This window comes from Lethenteron reissneri, chromosome 54 (assembly GCF_015708825.2).
Source record: "Lethenteron reissneri isolate LAM-NWPU_2019-01 chromosome 54, ASM1570882v1, whole genome shotgun sequence".
Taxonomy (NCBI): domain Eukaryota; kingdom Metazoa; phylum Chordata; class Hyperoartia; order Petromyzontiformes; family Petromyzontidae; genus Lethenteron; species Lethenteron reissneri.
Genome location: NC_083832.1, coordinates 2,950,280 through 2,977,857, shown reverse-complemented (window position 1 = coordinate 2,977,857; position 27,578 = coordinate 2,950,280). Strand labels below are relative to the sequence as shown.

The 27,578-nt window shown below is 44.1% G+C and overlaps 1 protein-coding gene, 1 long non-coding RNA gene and 2 other non-coding genes across 5 annotated transcripts; all 4 read left to right on the top strand.

Moving 5' to 3' along the window:
- The first annotated feature begins 1,181 nt into the window (after positions 1-1,181).
- Positions 1,182-9,065, top strand: LOC133356495 (uncharacterized). Its single transcript, XR_009756852.1, has 2 exons — positions 1,182-1,377; positions 5,117-9,065. It is a non-coding gene; the product is annotated as an uncharacterized LOC133356495 (long non-coding RNA).
- A 6,733-nt stretch (positions 9,066-15,798) lies between these two features.
- Positions 15,799-27,572, top strand: LOC133356435 (general transcription factor II-I repeat domain-containing protein 2A-like). 2 transcript variants are annotated; one of them, XM_061573964.1, is made up of 3 exons: positions 15,799-17,099; positions 21,343-21,413; positions 22,143-24,418. In XM_061573964.1, exon 3 carries the CDS (start codon positions 22,673-22,675, stop codon positions 24,146-24,148), a length of 1,476 nt encoding a protein of 491 aa, XP_061429948.1. In that variant the 5' UTR covers positions 15,799-17,099; positions 21,343-21,413; positions 22,143-22,672; the 3' UTR covers positions 24,149-24,418. The 2 variants fall into 2 exon arrangements, 1 of the variants encoding a protein (XP_061429948.1); XR_009756848.1 differs by lacking the exons at positions 21,343-21,413; positions 22,143-24,418 and adding an exon at positions 27,429-27,572.
- LOC133356623 (U5 spliceosomal RNA) lies at positions 20,301-20,416 on the top strand. Its single transcript, XR_009756873.1, has one exon. It is a non-coding gene; the product is annotated as a U5 spliceosomal RNA (small nuclear RNA).
- LOC133356622 (U5 spliceosomal RNA) lies at positions 26,230-26,345 on the top strand. The gene has a single exon (XR_009756872.1). It is a non-coding gene; the product is annotated as a U5 spliceosomal RNA (small nuclear RNA).
- Positions 27,573-27,578: the final 6 nt, after the last annotated feature.

Sequence of the window (27,578 nt, the reverse complement as noted above, 5' to 3'; positions counted from 1 at the left end):
ATTCTCAGATTAACAGTCTTAGTTTGGTCACCAATGGCTGCACACATAGTGTATCTTTATTTGTTTTTTTGTAATTTGCTTACGTTTTCTTTCCTTTGCACTCCTATCGTGTTGTGTATTGTTGTCGTAACTTTCTGACCCGCCTCTACTGGACACGTGAAAAAGAGCTTGATAGCTCTTCGGATTCTTCCAGTGTAAATACATTTTCTGATTCTGCTTTTGAAAAAGATCTATACAGCGTGGTGAAGCATGGTCAAACAACCCCCACGACTGACAGATACGGCGTGGTGGGATAAAAACGTCACATCCAACAGTGGATGACAAAAAAATTGTTGTAAAGGGGGATGGTAACGCAGCCGAGAGGGACGCCCAACTCGAGGAGATGGAGTCATGAAATCAGACCGTGTCCAGGTGGCTGGGTGGGTTTGTTACCACGAAAGATAGTCGTGGTGGCGGGGGGTTGTATTGATCTTTACCGATTAATTTAAATATACAGGGTGATCCATTTTTTATAATACAGCTCCCCGATTCACGAACGGGAACAGTTCCGAGGCCGCGTTCGTAAATCGGACGGTTCGTAAGTCGGGCCACTGTGTTTTTTACTGCACTGAATTCCCCTCTTCTCAACAGGTGCCTGATGAGTAACTGTTCTGTATTGTGAAGCGAATGCGTAGTATATCACACAGAGGCATACATGCCAACCCCTTATCAGTGCCTCGCTTATTACAGACCTATTTCAGACCTTATTGGTCACCCCGTGCCCTTATACATTTCAAAGTTCATCCTACAAAGTCCCATCACAAGAGAGAAACAAAGAAATAGACACCATTTTTTGCCCGTTTTGAAACGGCTGTACGCCATATGGACCTGAAAACTCAATTTCCATGTACAGGAAATAATACGGGTAAACCGTATGAGTTGACAGGTATGCAGAGATGTTAAAATTACATAAGTTAAATGAGATTACAAGGAGACGTTCGAGGCTTTTAAACACAACGTTGTTTTTCTCTCTGCAGCTGTTTTACGTATACACATATATATTATTTGCACGGGAGTTATCTACACATGATGATGGGTCGCTCTGATGAATAACCGCAAGACAGGCAGGCGATTGTCCGTGTGGAAGTCACATGACGTGCCCGAGTCCCAGCCCACCTGGGCAATGACGCCCCCATCACCCAGACCGGCACACACGCACACAGGTGCGGACACGCAAGCTCTTCATCAAGCAGTGAAGTCGTGGTGGTGGGGGGGTAGGAGAAGGTGGGGGGGTGTCCGAGCCCCCCACTAACGCCCCCCCCCCCACCCCTTCAAGACTCCCTCAACCACAGCCCCCCACGAAGCAGGTGAAACGCGAGTACAGGTGTATTGGGACAGGTAAGAGAGGCTCGCTCGCCTTACACTCACAGGTGGAAGGAGACGCGGGGTTTTGTGCTTGCGTCGCTGGAATTTCAAATCCGTTCAGAATTGGGGGGAGGGATGGGGGTGGTGCTGGTTTGGGCAGTTGGATGAGAATGTACAGGGTGATCCGTTTATCGATAACCCACTGCAATCGATCCACTGTTGGATGGAGGTCTTCCCGAGCCGCCGTCACCAGGCCATCGCCCCTTCTCGCGACGTGCCCTGCCCAAATCCATTTGTCTCCACGGTTTGAACTTTGTGTTACAGCGAGGATTCGAGCTCGCTCAGCTGGTTTGGAGGGTTAGTCGGGCTTTTGGTGGGGGAGGTTATTGGGGTTTGGAGATGGCATAGAGTTACACCAGCGAAGAAAAAACAGGGTGATCCATTTACGGATACCCCACTTACATTAGTGAAACAAAGAGACAGCCTAACATTTAAATGCAAAGCCTGTACCTATCTACCGATACTGTATACACGTATTACGTCGTGTAATTCTGTGTGATATGGGGACATCTCTTTAACAAAATGGCCAGTCGCCTCTTGACGATGGTCAGAAATCGGTAAATGGATCGCCCCCTAGTCGAATCTATGCCACATCCAGAATCCTAGCCCCCCCCCCCCCCCCATATCGTCATACGGATTTAAAGTCTAAAATATAATTTCGTTGAATATTCCCTTAGATTTAAATTAATCCGTGCGCCCGATTTAGTATACGTTACCGACTGTCGCGACGTGCCTTTGTTGTTATTGACATTACTTCGCACACAATGCAAAGCTGGTCTTGCGAAGCACACCGTAATATACAACACACACACAGGCAACGTGAAGTCAGGATGTTGAGTTGTTTTATTGTAAATACTTAAAAAGAGTGTGCTTTGCATTGTTCACGGTGGTGGCGGTTGTTAAATGCGACACCAAGCATGGCGGCTATTGCTGCAGTGGAGGGTTTGACATGAGCCACGCCTTCTATTGTTCTCAACACTCAAGGCAATGCCCAGCCATATTACAACCTGATTACCTGGATGATTGCAATTCGTATAACGATTCACCTCTGTGATTTATAGTTACCACCTTTGATTGTAAACGATACATGGACGAAGATCGCGCGTGGAAGTGTTGTGCAAGTTCTGTGCTGTAATTCTAACGCATTAATCCTAGATGTTACGATACTTAGTCTACCCAGTGAACATGGAAGGTTGGGTAAGCCGTTAGTCCAGGGATGGGGAACGTCTCGCCCGTGGGCCGTAATAAGGCCCGCGAAATCATTTGGTGTGGCCCAGCCAAGGCAACCGCAGGCAGGACTCGAAATTCAATAAATCTAGGAGCAAACCTGAAAAAGCAGTTTCGAGTAGCAACATCATCAATACCAGCTAACATCACACGCCTCGCCAAAGAGAAGCAGTTCCAGGCCATCGCATTAGGGGTGAGTTAATTAAATGTTTGACCAAATATAACAGGCAAATGTTTAAGTTGACAATTTTGTATGGCCCGCAAATGATGTTATAAATATCCAAATGGCCCTTGGCAGAAAAAAGGTTCCCCATCCCTGCGTTAATCCAACGGTAAACAGCCACGTTCACCCAACGTCATTTCTACTGAATTATTGATTGGAGAGGACGTCATCCAACATTGTATTCGTAATGGCTGATGGCAATGATGTCAAGAGCCAAAATAACAGTAATCACTGATGTAAACACATCACATCTGAAATGTGTATTCTCCATGGCAACACTATTGGGTTTCCAGTTGAAGTTATATGTTTCCGAGAACATAGTATCAATTCGAGTTAACAATATTTTTCAATCGAAAGGCCCGATTTCTTTTATATACAGTCCTCATTTCAAATGTAATGATGCATGTATTATGTATATTAGGTATACCAGGAAGACCCTATCTCCATCCCAAGGATTAACAGCTATGATGTTGTAACCTGTAGAATTTGCCCCACTTATAAAGTACTTTATCCTGCCAGATACAGCTAATAGATCAGCGCTCATAGGTGCATATCCTTTAGCTAGCCGGTTGGAAGATGGACACTCATCGAAATTGAGAGCAATAACAATCATTCTAACCGTTCGGGTAGCTACAGACTTAATGCTGCTTGAAAGCGAATCACCAAATAATACATTGTTTAAATGCATGCCTATAGAGGGATTACTGTTGGTATGGCTCTCTTAGTACACACAATCGACAGGAGGTACAAGAACTATGGGTTCGCATATTGTGCATGCATAACGTACGTTGATTACCATATAAATAACCCAATCGGCAATGTATACCCATTGTCATAAATATGCATTAACTAACCCCCCCCCAACATCACTCAAGAAGTGCTCACAAGTGATGCCATCACATCTACCCATGTATTCAAGGAACGAAACAGGATAATTTTTCCACGAATCTGTCGCCTGATGAAGCTAGTTGTAATTACTGGCGAAACGTCGTACTCGGATTGTAAATGTTATGGATTTGCTCTCCAACATACCGGAGTGCTGTACTAGTGACGAATTGGCATGTTCTATTTACGTGACAAACCTTACTAATTGGCTGTCGGGTGGTGGCGAGTTTAACGACGCATCTTTCATTTACGCGATCTAACCCAAAAAAAAATCTGTGTTATGGATGATATTGGTCTCGAAAGCCTACGTGTTAAACACACTCATAGCTGTCAACCCATACGGTTTACTCCATATTCTTGTACAGGGAAATTTAGTTTTCAGGTCCATACGGCGTACAGCCAGTTGAATATGGGCACACTTTTTGTCTATTTGTTTGTGTTTCACCCTTGTTATGGGACTTTGTAGGATGACGATTGAGATTTATAAGGGCACGGAGAGACCAATAAGGTCTGAATTTGTATGTGATAAGGTCGGCACTGATATGGGGTTGTCAGGTATGTCACACTGACGTCTTACAGAGATGATTGAGTCCACGCTTTTATGGTAACGTGGTTACACTCCTATTATGGCACAATATGACAAAATCACCCGAAATGCAACACCGCTCTTCAGATCTTGGAAGTTAAGCGCGGTTGAGCCTGGATAGTATTTGGTATGGGCAACCCCACCACCTTGCAAGCCAGGTTGCCATAGCGTAGTGGGGCTGTGTGGTGTGCACTAGAGGACTGCAGCCAAATCTCTTTATTTTTTCATTCTTTGATACTGAAAAAAGGTCCCATTTTTCACCTCGAGCTATATATGCTTTGATAGTGCGTTGTCTTTGGACTGTTCGCCTTTTGGCGTTCTCTGGTCTAACACTGGTGAGACTAGGCCCTAAAGAAGGCTGTCTCTGGTGTAGGCCAATCAGTTTCAAAGACAATGCTTATGTTATCAGAGCATGTTCGTTTGCATGTTCACTACAAGTAGTGTGGATAATTCGACCTTGATTTCTTTGCAAAAGGTTTCTATTTGGTGTTTGAACATCTTAACACCTGTTTTATTTCCAGAAAAGGTAAAACCTATTCATATTTTATCATAAATCTATTGTTGTCATGTACTTCTATGCTCCTACATCTATACTCCTTGCGTTCACCAACACGCACTAAGTATGGCCAAATAATGTCCACGACCTGCCGTCATTCAGGCCCTCATCCAGCAGTGGATTGATAAAGGGCTATACATGTACGAGAGCTTGTTGAGATATTTGTCCCATTGCATATGTTGTTAATCTTGCCTGTGAGAATATACTTTGCTTTCCCTGTTTTGTTCCATTTTAGATTTAAAGAGGTGCAAGAAAGTGATGGTGATAACATCGATCCATGAGCTGTCTGAGCTGTCTGGAGCCTTGGAATAAATCGTCTGCTACGCCTCCAGAATTTGCAGCTCCAAACTCAACTCCAAGACCCAAGTCCTCGTCAATTCACGTGTGTGTGTGTGTGTCACATGTGGCTCAACTAACATTGTGATACCAACATTGAGCCAAATACAATTGTCAGATCTTGGCAGATTTCGAAAGCTAAGCAGATTTGAGCCTGGATAGTGCTTGGATGGGCGACCACACGCACAAACAGTCTGCCATAAGTGGCTGCGTGGTTGTGCTACGTGGTGGTCAGCAAAGAGCAGTGTTGCAAAAAACATAATTGTACTGTGCTGCTGTGCTCCCACGTTTATGCTCCGCGCCTTTAGCACACAGCACTGACCAGTGTGGTGAAGTATGGTCAAGGCGTAGCCCTCATGACCCGCACGGTGTGGAGATCAGGCCCTTATCACACAGTGAATTAACCAAGGGGCTTCTCATGCACATGGGCTGTGCTGCACTAAAGACCGTTAGTAAATGTGAAACTAGTGGGCAGTTTGTCATATTGAATCCCACTGCCATAGATGTTTAAAGGGCCACAGTTTTTTCAAATGTACCTGCAGGTCGTCCTGAATCCGGCTGGACTTCCCAAAAATGGCAATAGATGGCGCTGAAGAGTTATTGTTGGTGAGTCCATTGACACTGGCTTAATTATTAACAGACTTTGCAGTTTTTATATTTTTTACGTAAAATAATAAAAGGTAACTTTCAGCCACTTACAAAATTTGGGGGGGGGGGTACAAAAGAAGAATCTAGAATAATCAAAATGTGACTCCCTGGTGGCATGCAACCTAATGCAGAGGCACAATTTACGTTTTTTTGTGAAGGAGTATTTCACACAAATGTCATGTGAATTTTGGTATATTCATTATTAAAAAATAAATGCAAATGTTTAATTATAAAGTAGCAAAATGCAACTGCAGCTCAAGGTGTTGTACAGATGGATAAAAAATCTAAGAGTTGGCGAGAAGGGGTGGGTTTGAGATTTTTTAACTACATCTAAAATTGCGAGGGAAACAAATAATTTACATTTATATGGAAGTTAGATGAGAAGTAAATAATACGCATGGACATTTCAATCAATGACAAAGAGTTCTACTGATTGTGTGCTAATAGACGTGAAGTTGAATATTTGAGCTCCTCGGTGGTGAGACGTTAACTACTTTGCCTGGTATACAGGAGGCCATGGGTTCAATCCCGACCCTGGTACCTGTATATTTGGAGTTTGCATGTTCTCCCCGTGGTCGTGTGTATTGTCCTCTGGGTCTGCCGGTTTTCCCCTCCACATTTAGAATCAGCATGCGTTTAGAATATTTGGCTGCTATAAATTGGGCTATCACTTGTGGACAGATCGCTTCTGAAAAAGAGCTATATAGCTCAGTGCACCTTGTCTGGTAAAGTAAAACATCGTTGAGTTGTAATATTGCTAAAGTAGAATGTAGGCTGTAGAGACTAGACATTGAGTGCAAGTCACTCCATACTTGGGCTTTTCAAGCCTTCGGCGTTCCACGTTGCCTTAATTTGTACATAAATTGTGTGTGTGTCTAAGAGATTGAATGTGGATTTGTACACGTATACGTTTGGCATCGGTGTCTTTGGGTGGCACATTTGCAAAATGCATAACTGCACAGTGTGTCCTCAAAATTATGTGGTAAACCATGACTCTAAATAGAGCAGGGGTTTTTAGGGACAACTATGTCAAAAGAAATTGAAAATCGCGCTCACGAAGCTGAAATTGAACAGTGCGCAGACCAATGTCAAGTCGTTTGCTGCAATTCCACGTTGCGCAGAAATGTCACGAGCGAAGCAGTCCCAGTTTGGTTTTGTACTTAACAGCTGCTACTTTGTCCAGTGCAGAATTGCCTTGTGATATTCAGTGTTGTTTTTTTCTCTCTTTTATATTTCTATTTATATTATTAAATAAAAGAGCAATACTGGATATGCGGCGTTCCAAGCTCTAAATGGGCTAAATTGGTCTTCATGGAAATACCAGGGTTTTGTTAAGAAAATGTATATACTATGGCACTGCACCACTGAATTAGCCTGGAATTTCAAGGACACGTTGTGTATGTGTTTGGGGGTAAGTGGGGGGCGGGGGGGAGTTACTGTATTTGTTTTTGGCATCTAAATTAATATACAATTTTGGCGAATCGTTTAACACATTTATCAATATTAAGTGAACGTGTTTGTGCATCCCAGTGTGGGAATTGTGTGTATTGATTTCATATACAGGCTCTCCGTAAAGTCCTATTACCCCAAGGTCACTTTCAGTTTCTGTTGTGTTTGCCTCTGCATGTTATGTTGGTTAAAGTCAAGGTAATGGCAGATATGAGCAGCCTGTCATGCGGTAATGTTATAAAGAATTATCCTGTCATGAGAATGATGGTGACAAACTGACCTCTGGACAACAGTTAAAGGTGAATTCTGTGATCGTGTGAATTTTGTCTCAAGTGGCTCATAATATATTTTCAACAATCATTGAATATGATCATACCGATATAAACTGTGTGGAGTGGTGCTGCTGTGGTGTGCACACTCGACGAGTTTTAACCTTTGACAAGGTTACCATCATTTGAGAGTGAACTCTGCACCAGTCCTGGCCACCCCTTTCACCATCCCCACACTGACCAGTGTGGTGAAGTATGGCCCAACAACCCCCAGTGACAATTACGATGTGAAGCAGCCTTTATCTAACAGTGGATTTGTGACACCGTGGACATTGTGAGTCCAGTGTGTACGTGGGTTTGATTGGTTGAAATGAAACGTGCTGCAAAATACCTTTGGCAGGTCACATTACACTGGTCAACACACTTTTTCTGGCACAAGGTATTCCAACGGTTTTAAGGTAATTTTGGGGTGCTGATTCCAAATCTGGCATCAGTTTTTGTCTATCACATCAGGTTTTTGAGATGTTAAATATTGCATTTTCAATAAAAACTGCAGAAGAAAAATATAAAATAAATGTGGATATCTACATAAAATTATATTATAAACACACTATCCTAAAAATACAGCACTATATTTTAACACTAAAGCAGTCACTGACTCGCAACAACTTGCAATCATAAGTGACAGAGTTAATTTCGGGTAAAATCAATGAAAATGGGGTATGCCGATAGCATAAAATGAGATGTGATAGAGAAAATCTGAGATCAGATTTGGAATCAGCACCCTGAAATTAGTCTAAAACAGCTGCAAAAGTCTAGGCCAGAAAAAATGTTTTTTTTGTTGACCAGTGTTATCAGACACCTCGGTCACTAATCGTGCGAATAAGCCCCTTCACCATCCTGGGCTCCATGTTCCCCCCATGACCGCGTGGATTTTTCTCCGCGTCCTCCGATTGTTCCCTCATTTAGAATCAACGTGCATTCCGAGTATTTGGCTGATATACATTTCCACATGATAATCCACTTCGTTGAGTTATCATTTGTGGCCAGCTCGCTTCTGGAAAAGAGCTACATAGCTCAGTAGCCCTTACGTGGTAAAAAAAACATGAGTTTCGTTTAGTTTGGGAAAGGGCCGGAAATATTTTCAATGTATGTTTATTCAATCAATATACCAATGTGTTTTTAGTGCAAAGTTCGTTACCATGTTGTTGATCGTGGTATGCAAGCTTTTTGATATATTTGTGTGAAGTGTACACATTTGATATACAGTACATAGCAAGTGCTAGATATCGAAATGATTAATTTACTTAAGTGTGGTTTTCGCCAATGCTTTCGTTTGTGTTTTAGAGTGTATGTATTAACACCTTTTGTAACCTATCCATGGAGAACTGTTATTGTATAACCATAGCCGTCATCCTAATGCGTGTTAGAATGTGTGTTCCACAGTACTGTCTTGTGAAATAAAATATACAGCGGTTGAAATGTATAAGAACTCGGCTTGAATTATTGCTGTAATTAAACTCATCAACCCATTATCCCTAAGATGATAAACCTTGAAACAAAATTATCAGCTGGGATAGGAAACATTACATTGTAAACATCGAAATGCTTAAAGTCATGAATTCTACTTGCAGTTGGGCTGGAGGATCATTTAGTTTGACCAATGCAGATTTCAACGTTTTTTCATAACAGTGCCACAGTAGTTGGCACACTGCCGCGAACCTGGTAGACTTGAGTTTATATCCCACCCAGGGAAAAAATATCCTTTTAGTGATATCTGAAACGGTCTTGACCCCCCTCCCTACCCAACTCTACCCTAACCTTACCCCCTCTCATCCAGCAGCTAACAAAGGGAATTATCACTGGAAGGCATGAAACTTGAAAAAAAACATTGCATTCTACTCAGGCTTACGACTGTGTTCAGGAGCTAAATATTGCTGAGGTCTGTAAGCCACGAGAGGGCTTCAGGAAAGAGTTTTGTGCAGTTTTGCTATTCTTTCATTGAAGGAGCGAAGACTGCTATGGTTTCCTATATGGTTAATCGTTTGGGTTGCATGTGTAAAGACAGTACGGGGCGATAGAGTGACAGTATGGCTCCCCGGGACTATGGTTACTAATTGACGTGCTAATGATTGATAAGACAAGCGTTTACAGGGTCACGTTGGGTTAGCATGGGACCCAACGGGAGTAGTCTTGAGGCGAGAGTTACATTGTCTCAAAATAGTCGTCTAATTACCCAAGTGTATATAGTCACTCGCGGTCACGCGGGAAATTGCCAGCGGACTTTATTCGTAATGAATATTCATGAAGAAAGACGGTGTCTCTGAGAGCTACATTACACATGGACACAATTTTACTGGTAGGAACCTCGTGGTTACACCAACCCACAGGGGATTATTGTGTCTGTCCGCCCGTCGTGCAGGGAGGGGCTGGGTGGGGAGGGAGGGGCTGGGTGGGGAGGGGAGGGTGGGGAGGGGCTGGGTGGGGAGGGTGGGGAGGGGCTGGGTGGGGAGGGGCTGGGTGGGGGGTGGGGCTGGGTGGGGGTGGGGCTGGGTGGGGAGGGGCTGGTCACCCCGTGGTGCCCTTATAAAACTCAACGTTTAACCTACTCACGCTGGCTTGTGCCCGCCCTCACAGTCGGGCATATTTGCGGAATACACCACGCCGCCGTTGACCCTGGCCATTGACCGAGCAACCCAACGTTCCTACCAGCTCCCTCCGCAGGAATGTGTTACATTAACAACTATAATGAGCTAAGAATGTCTGTGTGTCATGCGTGTGACGTCACTCCACGTCGACCAGCCCCCCTCATTAATAATAATGAACAAGTTACGTCCTCTACATGGACCCCCCCCCTCATTAATAATCATGAGCGGGTGACGTCACTCCGCATGAAGAACCCCCCTCATTAATAATCATGAGCAGGTGACGTCTCCAAATGGACACCCCCCCCCCCGCCATTAATAATAATTAGCGGGTGACGTCACTCCACATGGGGGGGGGGCGAGGCGCCTCCTCCCCCCTCCTCGGCGTCAACTTACAACCCTCACTACAAAGGCAGAATCCTCACGTCACGCGATCTCCGTAACGCTGTTGAGACATCAAAGTAAAAAGGACGTCATGATGAACAAGGGATTATATCACGTCGCGGTCCGCTTTTTGCTTACAAGTTTCAGATTCACTGCAATACGTGCCCAGTAGTGGAGAGATCATGGCTGGCGTTTGTATACGCGTCTACCAGAGATTCCCCCGTGTATAGCTTGTAGTGAAACACAATCCTCATGAAGATATTGCCGCGTGTATAAAGAAATTGAGAGGCTATATGATAAAAGAGATGCAACACCATAACGGCGAACTGCAGGGATGAGACTCCACAACTCGTGGTGCTGAATGTGGACAGAGACCCGCCACTGCAGCTCGTGGGTGTGACGTGGAGTGTGATCGACGGACAGCCGCGAGGCTATCAGTTGGGGCAATGAATGGAGTTGAACAGAATAATAAGTAATATGTTTTTTAAAACCTTTTTTTAAAGACGCTTTATTGAAATGTACCGTACTAGTAATGGAAGAACTCTACGACTCCAGGAAGTGTCCCCGAAGCTTGCCACAACGTCAGGGACCGTGGTGATTTACAGCCAACGTCAGTTGAGCGTGGACTATTAGACCCACGCCGAAACATAACATATAACAAATGTTTAAAATATATGTTTACATTTTTTATGATAGAATATAGTATTGTCATCAGTATGACATAAGTATACCATGTTTGCAGTCGATACCACATTGGTAAGTGGGTAAAAATTAAGTGACAAGATTTGAGGTTAATGAAAAGCGTGTAATAATAAAAAGGGGAAAACGTATTCTCGCGTTACCGATTGTTCCAATTTTGAAGCAGTATATTTTATGACATTGTGTTCCATCCATTTGGGTTCTAACATACACGATTGTCAAGCATTCTCTCTCGGTTTATATAGTCAAATTTAGGTGACGTTACATAGCCTAAAACAAACTGTTGGGCAGGTGCTGTTCGAGAGGCTGGAACGGTGGACGAGGTGGTGGGTGGTCAGCACCACGCCCGACCGCCTTTGTCTCCCCAGTAGCGATGCTCACACTGCACCAGGTACTCATTTTAGCCTGAGTAGATCTAGGGGAGGGCCAAAGCCAGTTCATAAATGGGAGAAGAGACAACACAGCTTGCTCCCGACACGGTGGAGTAGAACCATTTCGTCCAGCCATCATCCTGAGTGAAGATCCCTGGATTTGATCTTCCACGAAATTCATGGTCCACCCTAAACCGCATGTGCACAATTCATGACAGATGCGGATGCCAGATGGAAAATAAAGAAATCTCCAGTGTCCGATCGACAAATACGAAGAAGACATCATCGCGATACACATCGTTGCTCCTGACGCGGTTATCTGGTTTGACCACCAGAATGCGAAATTGCAGTTGTTGCTCTGCTATAAATTTCCACATGACAAGCCACTTTGGGGCCGTCCATAAATGACATCACGCACCTAGGGGGGGTGGGTCAGACATTTGTGACGATGTGTGACGAGGAGGGGGGGGGGGGTTGAGAAATGTGACGTCACATCAAAATGCGCAACTTTAAATAAATACAGACAACACGTTCTACTTAATTAAATATACTTTTAATATGCACTACAATGACAATAGTTTAAAGCGATTTGAAGCATGTTTTATTTGGGGGGGGGGGCAGAGTTTTGTGACGTCATATTTGAGGGGGGGTCTGACTTTTGTGACGCCGTGTGACTAGGAAGGGGGGGGGGGGTCAGAAATCGTCCAAAATCGCGTGACGTCATAAAAGGACGGCCCCTTTGTTGAGCTATCATTTGTGGTCAGATCGCTTCTGAAAAAAGCCACACAGTAGCTCAGTGGGCCTTACCTGGTAAAATAAAAAATAGTTTCGTTTTATTTGTATATTTTGTTTCAGTTATTTGTTTACCTTTCCTATACGTTGCACTCCAATCGTTTGTTTGTGCTGTTTGTTGTTGTAACGTTCTGACCCGCCCCTACTGGACATCTGTGGAAAGAAAAGCTTTTCAGCTCATCGGATTTCTCTCCGGTATAAATACTGATTCTGATGCATCAGTCGTTCGAAGGAAGATGACCAATTAGCCTGAGCGCCATTTGATTGGCCACGTGGCACGAATGTTATTTTTTTCCCACAATCACGTGACCGCCGACAAACACACGCGCGCGCCGATCACGTGGCCCTATTAAAGCCCCGGATCACGTGATCGCCCCCCACCCCGTTCCTCTCCCCCGGCGCGCACTACTTATTTTACCTCGCGCGGTCACGTGATCGCAAACAGCTTTCCCCTCACTGTGAGATCTCTTTTAACAGTGGCAAAATATAGTAGTAGGTTTTTACCCTTTAAAACTGGTACAAAACTGACACCTTTATTCAAGGCATCATCACTATGGGGACCTCATTTGCCAGTAAAAATATGATAATTGGTTCTTTACCCTTCTATCTGGCAACAAAACTGACACCTTTTTGCAAGGAGTCATGTTTGCATAGACCGCAATACCTGCAGTCATAATACAAACAAAAGAACATAACTCTGATAATGTGCACTGTCCTTGAAGTTGATTGGTCCACACCCGAGACAGCTTTCCTTCGAGCCTAGTCTCATATGGGTTGGACCATATGACGCCAAAAGGCGCACAACTCAAGGACAATGCACCATCAGAGTATGAGAGCTCGGGGCAAGCATCTACACTATGGGGACCTCATTTGCCAGTAAAAATATGATAATTGGTTCTTTACCCTTCTATCTGGCAACAAAACTGACACCTTTTTGCAAGGAGTCATGTTTGCATAGACCGCAATACCTGCAGTCATAATACAAACAAAAGAACATAACTCTGATAATGTGCACTGTCCTTGAAGTTGATTGGTCCACACCCGAGACAGCTTTCCTTCGAGCCTAGTCTCATATGGGTTGGACCAGATGACGCCAAAAGGCGCACAACTCAAGGACAATGCACCATCAGAGTATGAGAGCTCGGGGCAAGCATCTACACTATGGGGACCCAATTTGCCAGTAAAAATATGATAATTGGTTCTTTACCCTTCTATCTGGCAACAAAACTGACACCTTTTTGCAAGGAGTCATGTTTGCATAGACCGCAATACCTGCAGTCATAATACAAACAAAAGAACATAACTCTGATAATGTGCACTGTCCTTGAAGTTGATTGGTCCACACCCGAGACAGCTTTCCTTCGAGCCTAGTCTCATATGGGTTGGACCAGATGACGCCAAAAGGCGCACAACTCAAGGACAATGCACCATCAGAGTATGAGAGCTCGGGGCAAGCATCTACACTATGGGGACCTCATTTGCCAGTAAAAATATGATAATTGGTTCTTTACCCTTCTATCTGGCAACAAAACTGACACCTTTTTGCAAGGAGTCATGTTTGCATAGACCGCAATACCTGCAGTCATAATACAAACAAAAGAACATAACTCTGATAATGTGCACTGTCCTTGAAGTTGATTGGTCCACACCCGAGACAGCTTTCCTTCGAGCCTAGTCTCATATGGGTTGGACCAGATGACGCCAAAAGGCGCACAACTCAAGGACAATGCACCATCAGAGTATGAGAGCTCGGGGCAAGCATCTACACTATGGGGACCTCATTTGCCAGTAAAAATATGATAATTGGTTCTTTACCCTTCTATCTGGCAACAAAACTGACACCTTTTTGCAAGGAGTCATATTTTTACTGGCAAATGAGGTCCCCATAGTGTAGATGCTTGCCCCGAGCTCTCATACTCTGATGGTGCATTGTCCTTGAGTTGTGCGCCTTTTGGCGTCATCTGGTCCAACCCATATGAGACTAGGCTCGAAGGAAAGCTGTCTCGGGTGTGGACCAATCAACTTCAAGGACAGTGCACATTATCAGAGTTATGTTCTTTTGTTTGTATTATGACTGCAGGTATTGCGGTCTATGCTAACATGACTCCTTGCAAAAAGGTGTCAGTTTTGTTGCCAGATAGAAGGGTAAAGAACCAATTATCATATTTTTACTGGCAAATGAGGTCCCCATAGTGTAGATGCTTGCCCCGAGCTCTCATACTCTGATGGTGCATTGTCCTTGAGTTGTGCGCCTTTTGGCGTCATCTGGTCCAACCCATATGAGACTAGGCTCGAAGGAAAGCTGTCTCGGGTGTGGACCAATCAACTTCAAGGACAGTGCACATTATCAGAGTTATGTTCTTTTGTTTGTATTATGACTGCAGGTATTGCGGTCTATGCAAACATGACTCCTTGCAAAAAGGTGTCAGTTTTGTTGCCAGATAGAAGGGTAAAGAACCAATTATCAAGGCATCATGTTTGCAATAACCACAACACAAGTAGTCAAAAAAGCAGTAGTCCAAAAAGCACTGGTAAAAGAGATCTCATAGTGTAAATGCTTACCCCGAGCTCTCAATACTCTGATATTGCACTGTGAGTTGTACGCCTTCTGGTGTCATCTGGTCCAACACCAATGGGGACTAGGCTCTAAAGAAAGCCGTCTCGGGTGTGGACTAATCAACTTCAAGGACAGTGCATATTATTATCATTATCAGAGTTGCTTCTTTTTGTTTGCTTTTTTGACTACTTGTGTTGTGGTTATTGCAAACATGATGCCTTGAATAAAGGTGTCAGTTTTGTACCAGTTTAAAAGGGTAAAAACCTACTACTAAAGCTTTCCCCTCCCCCACGCTAATCCGCGATTGGCCCTCGCGGATCACGTGGTACGCGACCGTGCACTATTTTCTCTTTTTTATTAAATCCTTTATATTAAGTTCACTTGCTTGCGTGCTTACGACCGTGCAAATCTTTCGGTCGTTTTTTAACCCACTTCCCGTGATCCAATCGAGCTGACATTTTGCACACAGACTCGTTGTGCGTGACAATTTATTTTCGTGAAATTTTTTTTCCAAAATTTTCACTTTTTAGGAAAACATTTTTTCATATTTAATTTAAAATACCAATGTGATAAAAAATGAAACTCTTACTCAAGAAAAACAGAAATGAATAATAAAATAAAACCGATGCCACGCATATAAAGGATTTATAGTGAAAAACTTGGTTTTTACGGGTTAATTTTGTTTGTGTGTGCGTCGCCGCCTGTAAGTATCCATGCGCCGACGTGTCGACGTCATCGCGGACGGTGACGGCGTTGTTCGGCTCGACTTCCGCTTTCGGCTCCCCATTGACAGGGGGGAGAGGCCCAGTGGCAGGGGAGAGGCTTTGCGTTGAGAGATACAAATTAAATAGATCACAGTTTTACAGACGCGCATCTATCGTAGAGACGATTACGTACGTGCGTTGAACTTGGTTCTCACACACTACGTCGCACAACCGATGCTAATCGAAGGTTATCGATAAGCGCGATAGATGACACCGGCGTGCTGCGGTGATGTATTGAGAGACGTGGTGCGCAAGAGATGCAATAGCAATGCGTGGATAGAGTTGGACACAGGACAGCCTCGTGTCGTTCCTGCGTGTGGGATGTATATTGTGACGTGTAGAGTCATGGGGACACTGGGTTAAGAGATGTGTTGCAGCTGTTGGTGCAGACAGAGATAGGGTTCGTGTAAAGTTATGTATGGATAGGGTTATGCACACAAGGGAAAAGGGGTACAGTGATATAGGGATTGCTGTAGGCTTATGGAAGTGGAGACTTGTAGGAATGTGTAGAGTCGCAGACAATATTGTTATAGAATTATGTAGATGCATTCGACATAGGGATGGGAGTAAATCTGTTACCGTAGGAAAATTTGTAAAGAAACACATCACTGTCAGGCACCAATGTAGATATGTGTCGAGTATAATAGATGTGGTATAATAAGAGATACTGCTAAATATGTATTTGCATTTATAAGAGACACCAGTGCTCATGAATAGATACGGAGGGCTTGCATAGAGATAGTTATAGTTTCGGTGGAGACAGGTACTTGGTGTAGTTCTTAAATTATTATAGACTAATATAGTTGTGGTCACAGTTATCGGTAGAGGTGCTGACGCATATTTCGAGATGCTGTACTCGTGAAAAAAAACCCAATGTATACAATTATTTTACAAGCTGTTGTGTAGTTGCTGATATATTTCATGGGGTGCAGTTAACACTCCGAGCTACTTGATAATTATAGTGACATTGTGTAATGTTAAACACACACACACACCACTGTCTTAGATTATTCCTGTACACATAACGACGCCACTCTGTACGCACATCGACAATCTCACGGCTCTTCATCGATCGCACATCTTTCTCCTAAAGCCTTTTTTTAAAAATATAAATAAACACAATCAGGACGAGCACTGTCTCGCTTTCCCGAAGGCGTGGGGGGGGGGGGTGAGAAGCTGTGCAGTAATAATCGTGGCGATTCGTACACGCGAGCCGGGCATGGTTTTCTTCAAGACCTTCCTCCTCGTTCAGTGAGTCGAGACGCGAGGGACGACCGCCTGGATTCCCCAGCCGCCTTGGACAGGTGAGAATTGTGGCGTGTGAGGGAGATGTGCTGTCTGGTGTGTGAGTGTGTGTGTGTAGGTTTACTCGGCCTCAAATGAGTACCTGGTATGGGGTGGTGGGTAAACATCACCACTGGGAGAGGGAGAGACAAACGCGGCCAGGCGTGGTGTTGGCCAAGTAAAGTCGCGTAGGTAAAACATAAGAAAAATGAAAACAACTAAATGAAATCACAATTTTTTTTTCCATTTTTAATATTTTTATTTCATTTGTGATTTAATTTAGTTTTTTCATTTTTATAATTTTTTACCTACGTGACTTTGCCGATAAAAACAAAGTATGGATCATTGCAGTCACGAAAACTTCAAATCTAGAATACAACACGGGTTATATTTGTCTTTGTGGGTTCTGGGGAGCGGTGGCGCAATAGTTGGGACGCTGCGCGACCGACCCCGAGTTCGATCCACGCGCACAACCTGTAACCGTAACCGAATACGGATCTGAACCGGTTCTGGGCCATCCCTGGGTAGACTCACGATTTAATGAGTAAGCTGGTGTGCCGCGTGTGTAAATATCAGCAATTGGGGAGACAAAGGCGGCCGGGCGTGGTGTTGACCACATGTCCATCGCTTCGCGTGTTGCCAGACGACAGGTGCTCGCTAAAAATCACTTAGGGGCCATCAATTTAGTAGCCACGCTGAAATCTGTCAAAACTTGACCCCTAACCCCCTTCCTGAACGCACGCGGACTTTTTACACGCCCTGAATCCTATAGAACGGCCGAGATTTAATCCACGCAGAAACGATCAAGGATTAATATGAACGTGTTTAAGCAAACAGTCCACCGCCGGACTATCTAACTAATTTTAAGGCCAATGTAGACAAACTATTATCGAGGCTTCACCCCCCCCTCCCGTTTCCTATGAGTACATTTGTCAGTAGACCCCCCATACGCAAGCGTACGCATTTGGGTTAACCACCCTCCATGCGTACGTACTAAATGGATGGCCCCTTACCCCAATAGTCTGTTAAAGTCTATGGAGTAAGGAGATCTTTGTCTTTTGTGTGTGGGTGTTCTGATGTGTGGATGCTTGGGTTTCTTGTTGTTGGATGTGTGGACCAGTGCGATGCATCGGTGTTATTTTTGTGAACGAAATTAGTGTTGGATGTATTCGACGCCAAAGTGTTAATAATTTTATTTTAGTGAACCCTGACTAATGCCAGAGGGCTATCGTCAACCGTGACACAGTTACTAACACGGTCTACCCACCAATGATCACAAAGCACGACTCCATGAAATGAACTACAGCGAAACTTCACTTGTCCGTGGTAATGTGTAGTGGAGACTAAAGCAGACGTACATTCGTGCGGGGGGGGGGGGATAATTAAAGGATTTTACATCAACTCATATTCGCCAAACAGTTTCGGGTAATTGCGGAGTTGCGTCCGGGGGGACAAAAAGCGCGTGTATAAAAACCCCTGCTGGGTAATTGGATACATTTCCTCCACACCCCCTAATTTTACTAATGTGGCCATAAAATTGGAAGACCGTTTCAGAAACCAGAATGCACAAAAGTCTTGGGGGGTAATATTTTAAGTTACTGCAAGTCCCTTGGACGTGTGCAGGACACTTGCTGTGTTCCAACGACGTGTGTCTCTGTGTATCTCATTGTATCTACGCTAACATCCATGTGTCTGTCTCCGCCTCTGTGTGCACATATCTCCATATATTTAAAAGGCAAAGTTGTGATTATGTGTGTCTGTTCAAAATGTTTAGCCTACTTCCCGACATGCAACAAACTTGCAATTTGCCATGTGGGTACTTTCCAGACTGTACACCATGCAAAAATTATAAAAGTGGACTTTTTTTTATTTTGGGGGGGGGAGGGACGCAATAATGCATATATTTTGCACGGCAAGTGAGCTGTGACGTCACATCTGTCATGTGACCCGTGTGCGGAAGCGTAACGGAGTGTGCCTGCTGATTGCGGGTAAAGTGAAATACAAATGTGTTGCAGGTCTAAGGTGTTTTTCGCGCAGCATTGGTTTATTATTTCAGTCGCTTACTGCCGTACACACCCTGAAAGTTGTGTGTGTGCAGCAAGCGCGTGTATGTGTACCTATGGACGCGCGTGTGTGTGGGGGGAGCGGTGGTGCAGTGCTTAGCGCGCTGCGCTACGATCCCGGCGACCCGAGTTCGATTCCCACTCACGGCCACCACCGGTGACGATTATTTGAACCGGTCCTGGGCCTCCCCTAAGTCGACTCAGCCTCAAACGAGTAACTGGTGTGGTGTGTGAACATCGCCACGGGGGAGACAAAGGCGGACGGGCATGGTGAATCCAAGTCCCGGGCAAAGCCGAGTAGTAAAGCTAGTTTACTACTATCATGAGCCAAGAATGTCTGTGTCCCGCGCGTGACGTCACTCCACGTCGACCAGCCTCATTAATAATCATGAACAGGTGACGTCCTCCAAATGGACACCCCCTCCCCTATTCATAATTATTAGCGGCTGACGTCACTCCACATGGGGGGCCAAGGGGCCTCCTCTCCTCGGCGTCAACTTACAACCCTTACTACAAAGACAGAACCCTCACGTCACGCGATCTCCGTAATGCTGTTGAGACATCAAAGTAAAAAGGACGTCATGATGAACAAGGGATTATAACCGTAAAATGGAATAGGTCTGTGTCACCGCGCCTTTACAAATTGCACACGCATTAATGCAATGAATAGCACGTCGCCGTCTGCTTTTCACTTGCCAGTTTCAGATTTACTGCAATACACCCGTCCTTGGACGGGCAAAAGGCGAATGTTTAAATAAAACATGCAGCGCCATATGTAGATAATAGATGGCAGTTGGTACGTATAATACACATAATAAATGACGATACAGTATATTTATTCAAGTATATTTATTAAAAGAGACTTTATCTAAAAAACCTAACGGATGCTGACCAATTTATTGGGCCATGTTTACGGGTCCGCCATTGGTCCAATACTGTAATTATGTACTATGAACACAATGCGAAGTAAACTGTGCAGTATACTATTACCTTTACTTGAGTAACCCTCGTTTTAAAACATTAATGGAAATTAAATAATCACTGATTTACAGTTGTATCAAAGGACGTTTTCATTTTACTAAAGTCGCGAAGAAGAGGTCCCATAGGATAAATGGAGATGGTGCTCCGATAAGTACATACGAATGATGGAACTAAACTTTACTCTGGTTTCTCTTCAGAGCGAATAAATCTTTCGCCTTTTACTAAAGATTTCCGTGGAGAGGAACACTCTAATGAGTCTTAAACTATTTTTCGTAACCCTGCTCTGGCAGGGTTTCCTTTGAAATAAAAAAAGATTGAGGTTTGCTGGATATGGGTTCTTCACGTCATGTAACGAGAGGGGTGGGACACTTTGTGTTCATGGCGACAACTTTATGCAGCTATTTATACTGGTAGGAACGAAGTGGACCAGCCTACAATAGATTATATCGTCCGTCCGTCCGACCGTCCTTCCGACCGTGTAGCAACATCGCCCCCTACTGCAAACACTTGGCATGACCCTACAAAAACCTTTAGACTCAGTGACGCTTTCCTGGCTAAACAAGTGTAACATTCCCTTATAATTCCCTCAGATAGCTTTTAATTAAAACATTTAAATTAATGAGGCTTTCCTGGCTAAACAAGTGTAACATTCCCTTATAATTCCCTGAGATAGCTTTTAATTAAAACTTTTAAATTCAAATTTTATAATTAAAACTTTTAAATTCAAATTTTACTCACAGCGCCCTAAAGCCTACAGCTAGGCCTAAAGCCTCGAACTACGCCTATCACTCTCCCTTCGTATCGTACCCCCGCGTGTGTGCAAGGGAGTTAATGTTTAACAATGTTACATTCCCTGATGCTTTTAAATCAGGGGTCTCAAACTCGCGGCCCGCGGGCCAATTGCGGCCCTCGGGACGATATTTTGTGGCCCCCACCTTAATATGAAAGTTTAATGTTAGTGCGGCCCGCGAGTTTTATATTGTAGCAACCCCGCTGTTAGCTGCTGTGTGGAACAATGTTATGATGCTCTGGTTTCCTACTGTGTGCCTGTCCAGTGAATGCGGCATGCATGTGAGTGTCATGGGGGGTGGGGTCGTGTGTGTGTGTTTGTGTACGTGTGAGAGTGAGTGAGAGAGAGAGCCGGGAGAGAAAAGAGTGGCTTTGGATGTGCGGAGAGCAGGAGGGTGAAATTCATAGTTTTCCGCCCTCTTTCGCGCAGATCATGATGTATCCAGTGCTTCATTTGTAAATCACAAGGTGCCGGAACGCTAAGTACCTATGACAGCGCAGGTACGACGAGCACAGGTCCCGGAACGCACGTAAAACGACGCTTAAAACAGCACACACATGACACTTACAATGCAGGGGGACTTATTTAGGCTATACTGCAGTGACGGTATCAGTCTTTGTGTCAGTGATTAATAAAGTGGCATCTTGAGCAAAGGCGACTTCTGTGTCCAGCGGAGAAAACGAACGGAACACACACACACAATTTGTTAAATTGAAGGCAAATTCAAGGGACACCACGGCTCCTTTACGCACACGCTGCGCTGTGAGGTTTTGGGAGCTTCTTTACGCTGACGGATTATTCTAAACCGCAGCAGTTTATAACACGTCATTGAGCTAATATCAATATTTTACAGTCTGGGCTGTTTTACATTATTATTTACACCTGATATGTGTGGATGAATTTTAATGATTTAAATTCCCTTATCCTCTGGTGGTGACATATACGCACCGAGCCACAGACTGTACATGACGATGTGCATCATTATTTTGGTTCATCTTAGAAGTCTGCATTTGTTATTATTTTATGAAATTGTGATGCTGTTGTTAAGAAAGCTTTATATATAACTTATTAGATTATCTTGTTATTGCGTGGCCACAAATTAGTAATTCATCCACCGATGTCAACAGGGGCTCCGTAATTTTCTAGTGATTACATTATATTGTTATATTTTATTTTAATCATTTATTAAAAAACTTTTTTTAATATTCATATTTTTTTCGATACGAGAGGTACCGGATCTGCTCAAATAAGTCCCGGAACGCAGGCAAGCCAACACGCCGGCACAAAGTAAGCACAAAAATGTATAGAAAAATGTGATGTGACTGAAGGCAGCGAAAGCCCCGACAGTGGCCAGCAGCATTTGAACCCCGTGGTCACACAATGACGCTGCCTCATATAGTCCTCTCCTCTCCCTCTTTCGGCTCTCCACTGTGCGCGCACCGGAGCGCGTCAAAGCGCAGATCCACAGCTCATCCCGGCTCAGATCCCCGTGCTTTGAACAGAGAAGCGTGTATAGTAGCAGCCGCTACAGCTGTGTCTGCCTGTGAGTGGGGTGTGGGGACGAAATCTGATGGGAACGCATTACCCCCCCTCCCCCCATAATCTACGCACCTGTTGTTACCGGAAAAAGCGGAAATGACGTACATTTGCGGAAATTACGTCTCCGTGCGTCGCTGGTTGGCTAAACAATTGACTAAAACTTTATTGCGTGAGCGACAGCAAGTGGAATAAATATATATCTTGTCACACAGCCCCAATCATGTCTTTTTCAAAGCCTGCAGTGAAAAGAAAGGTTGGTGACGAGCACAGACAATTTAAGTTAAAGTGGGAGATGCAATATTTCTTTGTTGAGCACATGAGCACCCCGACGTGTCTTTTTTGTATAGAAAAAGTTGCGGTGCACAAGGAATACAACCTCAAACGTCATTACTCAACTAGACATGCTGAGGAGTATGCAAAATACCAGGGAGATGAGAGAGCCAACCGGGTTGCCAATCTTAAAACATGTCTACTGAGGCAACAAAATGTCTTCAAGAAAGCAACCAAAGAGAATAATGCAGCAGTCGAAGTAAGCTACGTGATTAGTGAGATGATAGCTAAGGCAGGAAAGCCATTCACAGAAGGCGAGTTTATCAAAAAGTGCATCTTACAGGCTGCAAGTATAGTCTGTCCGGAAAAGAAAGGTCAGTTTAGCAACATCAGCCTTTCTGCTAACACCGTGGCAGAGCGCATTTCTGACCTGTCAAGTGACATTTATGATCAACTGCGTGAGAAAGCCAAATTTTTCAATGCATACTCAGTCGCTCTTGACGAGAGTTCAGACATCACTGACACTGCCCAGCTCACAATATATGTCCGTGGTGTTGATGACAATTTTGAAGTGATGGAGGAGTTGCTCACAGTAATTCCAATGCATGGCCACACCACCGCTCAGGAGATATTTTGCCAGCTGTGTGATGCCATTGTGAATGCCGGTTTGCCATGGAAGAAGTTTGTTGGAATAACAACTGACGGAGCGCCATCAATGACAGGGAGGAAAAATGGACTGGTGGCACTTGTTCAAAGAAAACTAGAAGAGGAGCGTGTGGAGGAGGCCATTGCTCTGCACTGCATCATCCATCAGCAGGCCCTTTGCAGCAAATGCCTGAAGTTTGACAATGTGATGTCTGTTGTTGTGAAATGCATCAACCAAATCAGATCCAGGGGCTTAAAGCACCGGATGTTCCGTACTTTTTTAGAGGAAATGGAGTCAGAATATGAGGATGTGCTCTACTTCACCGAGGTACGTTGGCTCAGCAGGGCAAACGTCTTGAAGATATTTTTTGAGTTGAGAGCAGAAGTGAAAGCCTTCATGGAGAAGGATGGGGTGGCTGTTCCTGTGCTAAGTGATCCCAAATGGCTCATGGACTTAGCTTTTCTTGTTGACATCACGCATGAGCTGAATGTACTGAACAAGAAGTTACAAGGCCAGGGGCAGCTCGTCAGTGCTGCCTATGACAACGTGAGAGCATTCTCCACAAAACTTGTGTTATGGAAAGCCCAGCTCTCTCAGACAAACCTTTGCCATTTCCCAGCATGCAAGGCACTCCTGAATGCAGGCACACCATTCAGTGGTGAGAAGTATGTTGCTGCCATTTTGAGGCTACAGGAGGAATTTGATCACAGATTTGCAGACTTCAAGACGCACAGAGCCACTTTTCAATTTTTTGCGGATCCCTTCTCCTTTGATGTGTAAGATGCCCCTCCTGTGCTTCAAATAGAGCTCATTGACCTGCAGTGCAACTCTGACCTCAAAGCCAAGTTCAGGGAGGTGAGTGGAAAAGAAGACAAGCTTGGGCATTTTTTGCGAGAATTGAACCCCAACTTCCCTGAGCTTTCCCGAATGTTCAAGCGGACCATGTGCCTTTTTGGGAGCACATATTTGTGTGAAAAGCACTTCTCCACCTTGAACTTCAATAAGTCCAAGTACAGGTCCAGATTTACTGATGATCATATTCAAGCCATACTGAGGGTCTCAACTGCTTCCTCTCTCAAGCCAAATGTGGCTCAGCTATGTGAGAGGAAGCGCTGCCAGGTCTCTGGCAGCAAGAAGTAGGCAAGATAAACCATGTTCAGAAGAACCGTTCATGTTCTTCAATATTCTATTCATGTTCAGAAGAACCCATTGAAGTTAAATAACTGTTAGTAATGACATTTGAGAAGTTTGGATTTTTTTAGCAAAGTTTTTTTGTGTGGAATACCTGATGCGGCCCAGCCTCACCCAGATACTGCCTCCAGCGGCCCCCAGGTAATTTGAGTTTGAGACCCCTGTTTTAAATAGAAACATTTAAAATTAAAGCTTTTACATAAATAATAAAAACATTTAATTATAAAATTAACTCACGGCGGCCTAAAGCCTACAGCTAGGCCTAAAGCCTAGAAGTAGGCCTCAACCTCTCCCTTCGTATCGTACCCCCGCGTGTGTGAAAGGGAGTTAATGTTTTACAATGTTACATTCCCTGATGTTTTTAAATAGAAACATTTACATTTAAAGCTTTTACTTAAATAATTAAAACATTTAAATTACAAATTAACTCACAGCGGCCTAATGCCTACAGCTAGGCCTAAAGCCTAGAACTAGGCCTCACACTCTCCCTTCGTATCGTCCGATTCGGTGTAGCAACATCGCCCCCTATTGCAAACACTTGGCAGGACCCTACAAAAACCTTTAGACTCAGTGGGGCTTTCCTGGCTAAACAAGTGTAATAATACATTATGTTTATATTCTTTGGTTATTCGTTCCTACCAGCCCACCCCGCAGGGTCCTGTTTATCTGATGCGCCGAAAGCCCGTCCAAGGACGGGTGTATTGCAGTTAAGGGTCCATCCCCTTTCCCCCCCCTGGACGCACGCGTTCTTTTACACACCCCCATCCCCACCTGCGTACGTACGCTTGACGCACCACCCCCCCCCCTCCCTGGATACCTACTATAATCGCCCAGTAATATCTGTCCTTAACTGTCGTAACGTCACTCCACATCGACCAGTCTCCCTCATTAATATTCAAGACCAGGTGACGTCCTCCAAATGGACACCCCCCCCCCCATTCATAATAATTAGCGATTGACGTCACTCCAAATGGGTGCCAAGGGGCCCCCTCCTCTCTCCTCGGCGTCAACTTACAACCCTCACTACAAAGGCAGAACCCTCACGTCACGCAATCTCTGTAACGCTATTGAGACATCAGAGTAAAAAGGACGTCGTGATGAACAAGGGATTATAACCTTAAAATTAAATAGGTCTGTTTCATCGCCCCCTTACAAATTGCACACGCATTAATGCAATGAATATCACGTCGCTGTCTGCTTTCGCTTGCACGTTTCGGATGTACTGCAATACACCCGTCCTTGGAAGGGCAAAAGGCTAGTGTTTAAAGAAAACATGTAGCACCATATGTAGATAATAGATGACAGTTGGAATGTATAATACATATAATAAATGACAATACAGTATCTTTATTAAAATATATTTGTTAATATATACAGTATTTTAAAAAGCTAACGGATGCTGACCAAGTTATTGGGCCATGTTTACGGGTCCTCCATTGGTACAATACTGTAATTATGTACAATGAACACAATGTGAAGTATACTGTGCAGTATAATATTACCTTTACTTGAGTAACCCTCGTTTTAAAACATTAATGGAAATTAAATAATCACTGATTTACAGTTGTATCAAAGGACGTTTTCATTTTACTAAAGTCGCGAAGAAGAGGTCCCATAGGATAAATGGAGAAGGTGCTCCGATAAGTACATACGAATGATGGAACTAAACTTTACTCTGGTTTCTCTTCAGAGCGAATAAATCTTTCGCCTTTTACTAAAGATTTCCGTGGAGAGGAACACTCTAATGAGTCTTAAACTATTTTTCGTAACCCTGCTCTGGCAGGGTTTCCTTTGAAATAAAAAAAAGATTGAGGTTTGCTGGATATGGGTTCTTCACGTCATGACAAAGTTACGCAGCTATTTATTATCTGATGCGCTGAAAGCCCGTCAAAGGATGGGTGTATTGCAGTTAAGGGTCCATCCCCTGTCCCCCTCCCAGTATGCACGCGTACTTTTTACACCCCTCCTCCCCACCTGCGTACGTACGCTTGACGCATCCCCCCCCCGAATACCTACTATAATCACCCAGTAATGTCTGTCCTTAACTCTCGTAAAGTCACTCCACATCGACCAGCCACCCTCATTAATTTTCAAGAGCAGCTGACATCCTCCAAATGGACACCCCCCCCCCCATTCATAATTATTAGCGGTTGACGTCACTCCACATGGGTGCCAAGGGGCCCCCTCCCCTCTCCTCGGCGTCAACTTACAACCCTCACTACAAAGGCAGAACCCTCACGTCATGCGATCTCCGTAACGCTATTGCGACATCAGAGTAAAAAGGACGTCATGATGAACAAGGGATTATAACCTTAAAATGAAATAGGTATTTGTCATCGCTCCCTTACAAATTGCACACGCATTAATGCAATGAATATCACTTTGCTGTCTGCTTTCGCTTGCACGTTTCGGATTTACTACAATACACCCGTCCTTGGATGGGCAAAAGGCTAGTGTTTAAAGAAAACATGTAGCACCATATGTAGATAATAGATGACAGCTGGAATGTATAATACATATAATAAATGACAATACAGTATATTTATTAAAATATATTTGTTAAAATATACAGTATTTTAAAAAGCTAACGGATGCTGACCAAGTTATTGGGCCATGTTTACGGGTCCTCCATTGGACCAATACTGGAATTATGTACAATGAACACAATGTGAAGTATACTATGTGCAGTATACTATTACCTTTACTGTAATAACCCTCATGTAAAAACATGAATGGAAATTAAATCATCACTGATTTTAAGTTGTATCAAAGGACGTTATAATTTTACTAAAATCGCGAAGAACAGGTCCCATAGGATAAATGTGCTCTGATAAGTACCTACGAATGATGGAACTAAACTTTACTAAAGATTTCCGTGGAGAGGCGGGTACCCTGGCCGTGAGGCCAGTGGGTGCTCTGCCAATAGATATGGAGAACTGCCAAGCTGTGGAGATGATCCGGGATGAGCAAGCCACGTCGACTGCTGCGGAGGTGGAAGCTGCCACAGCTCAACGGTCTG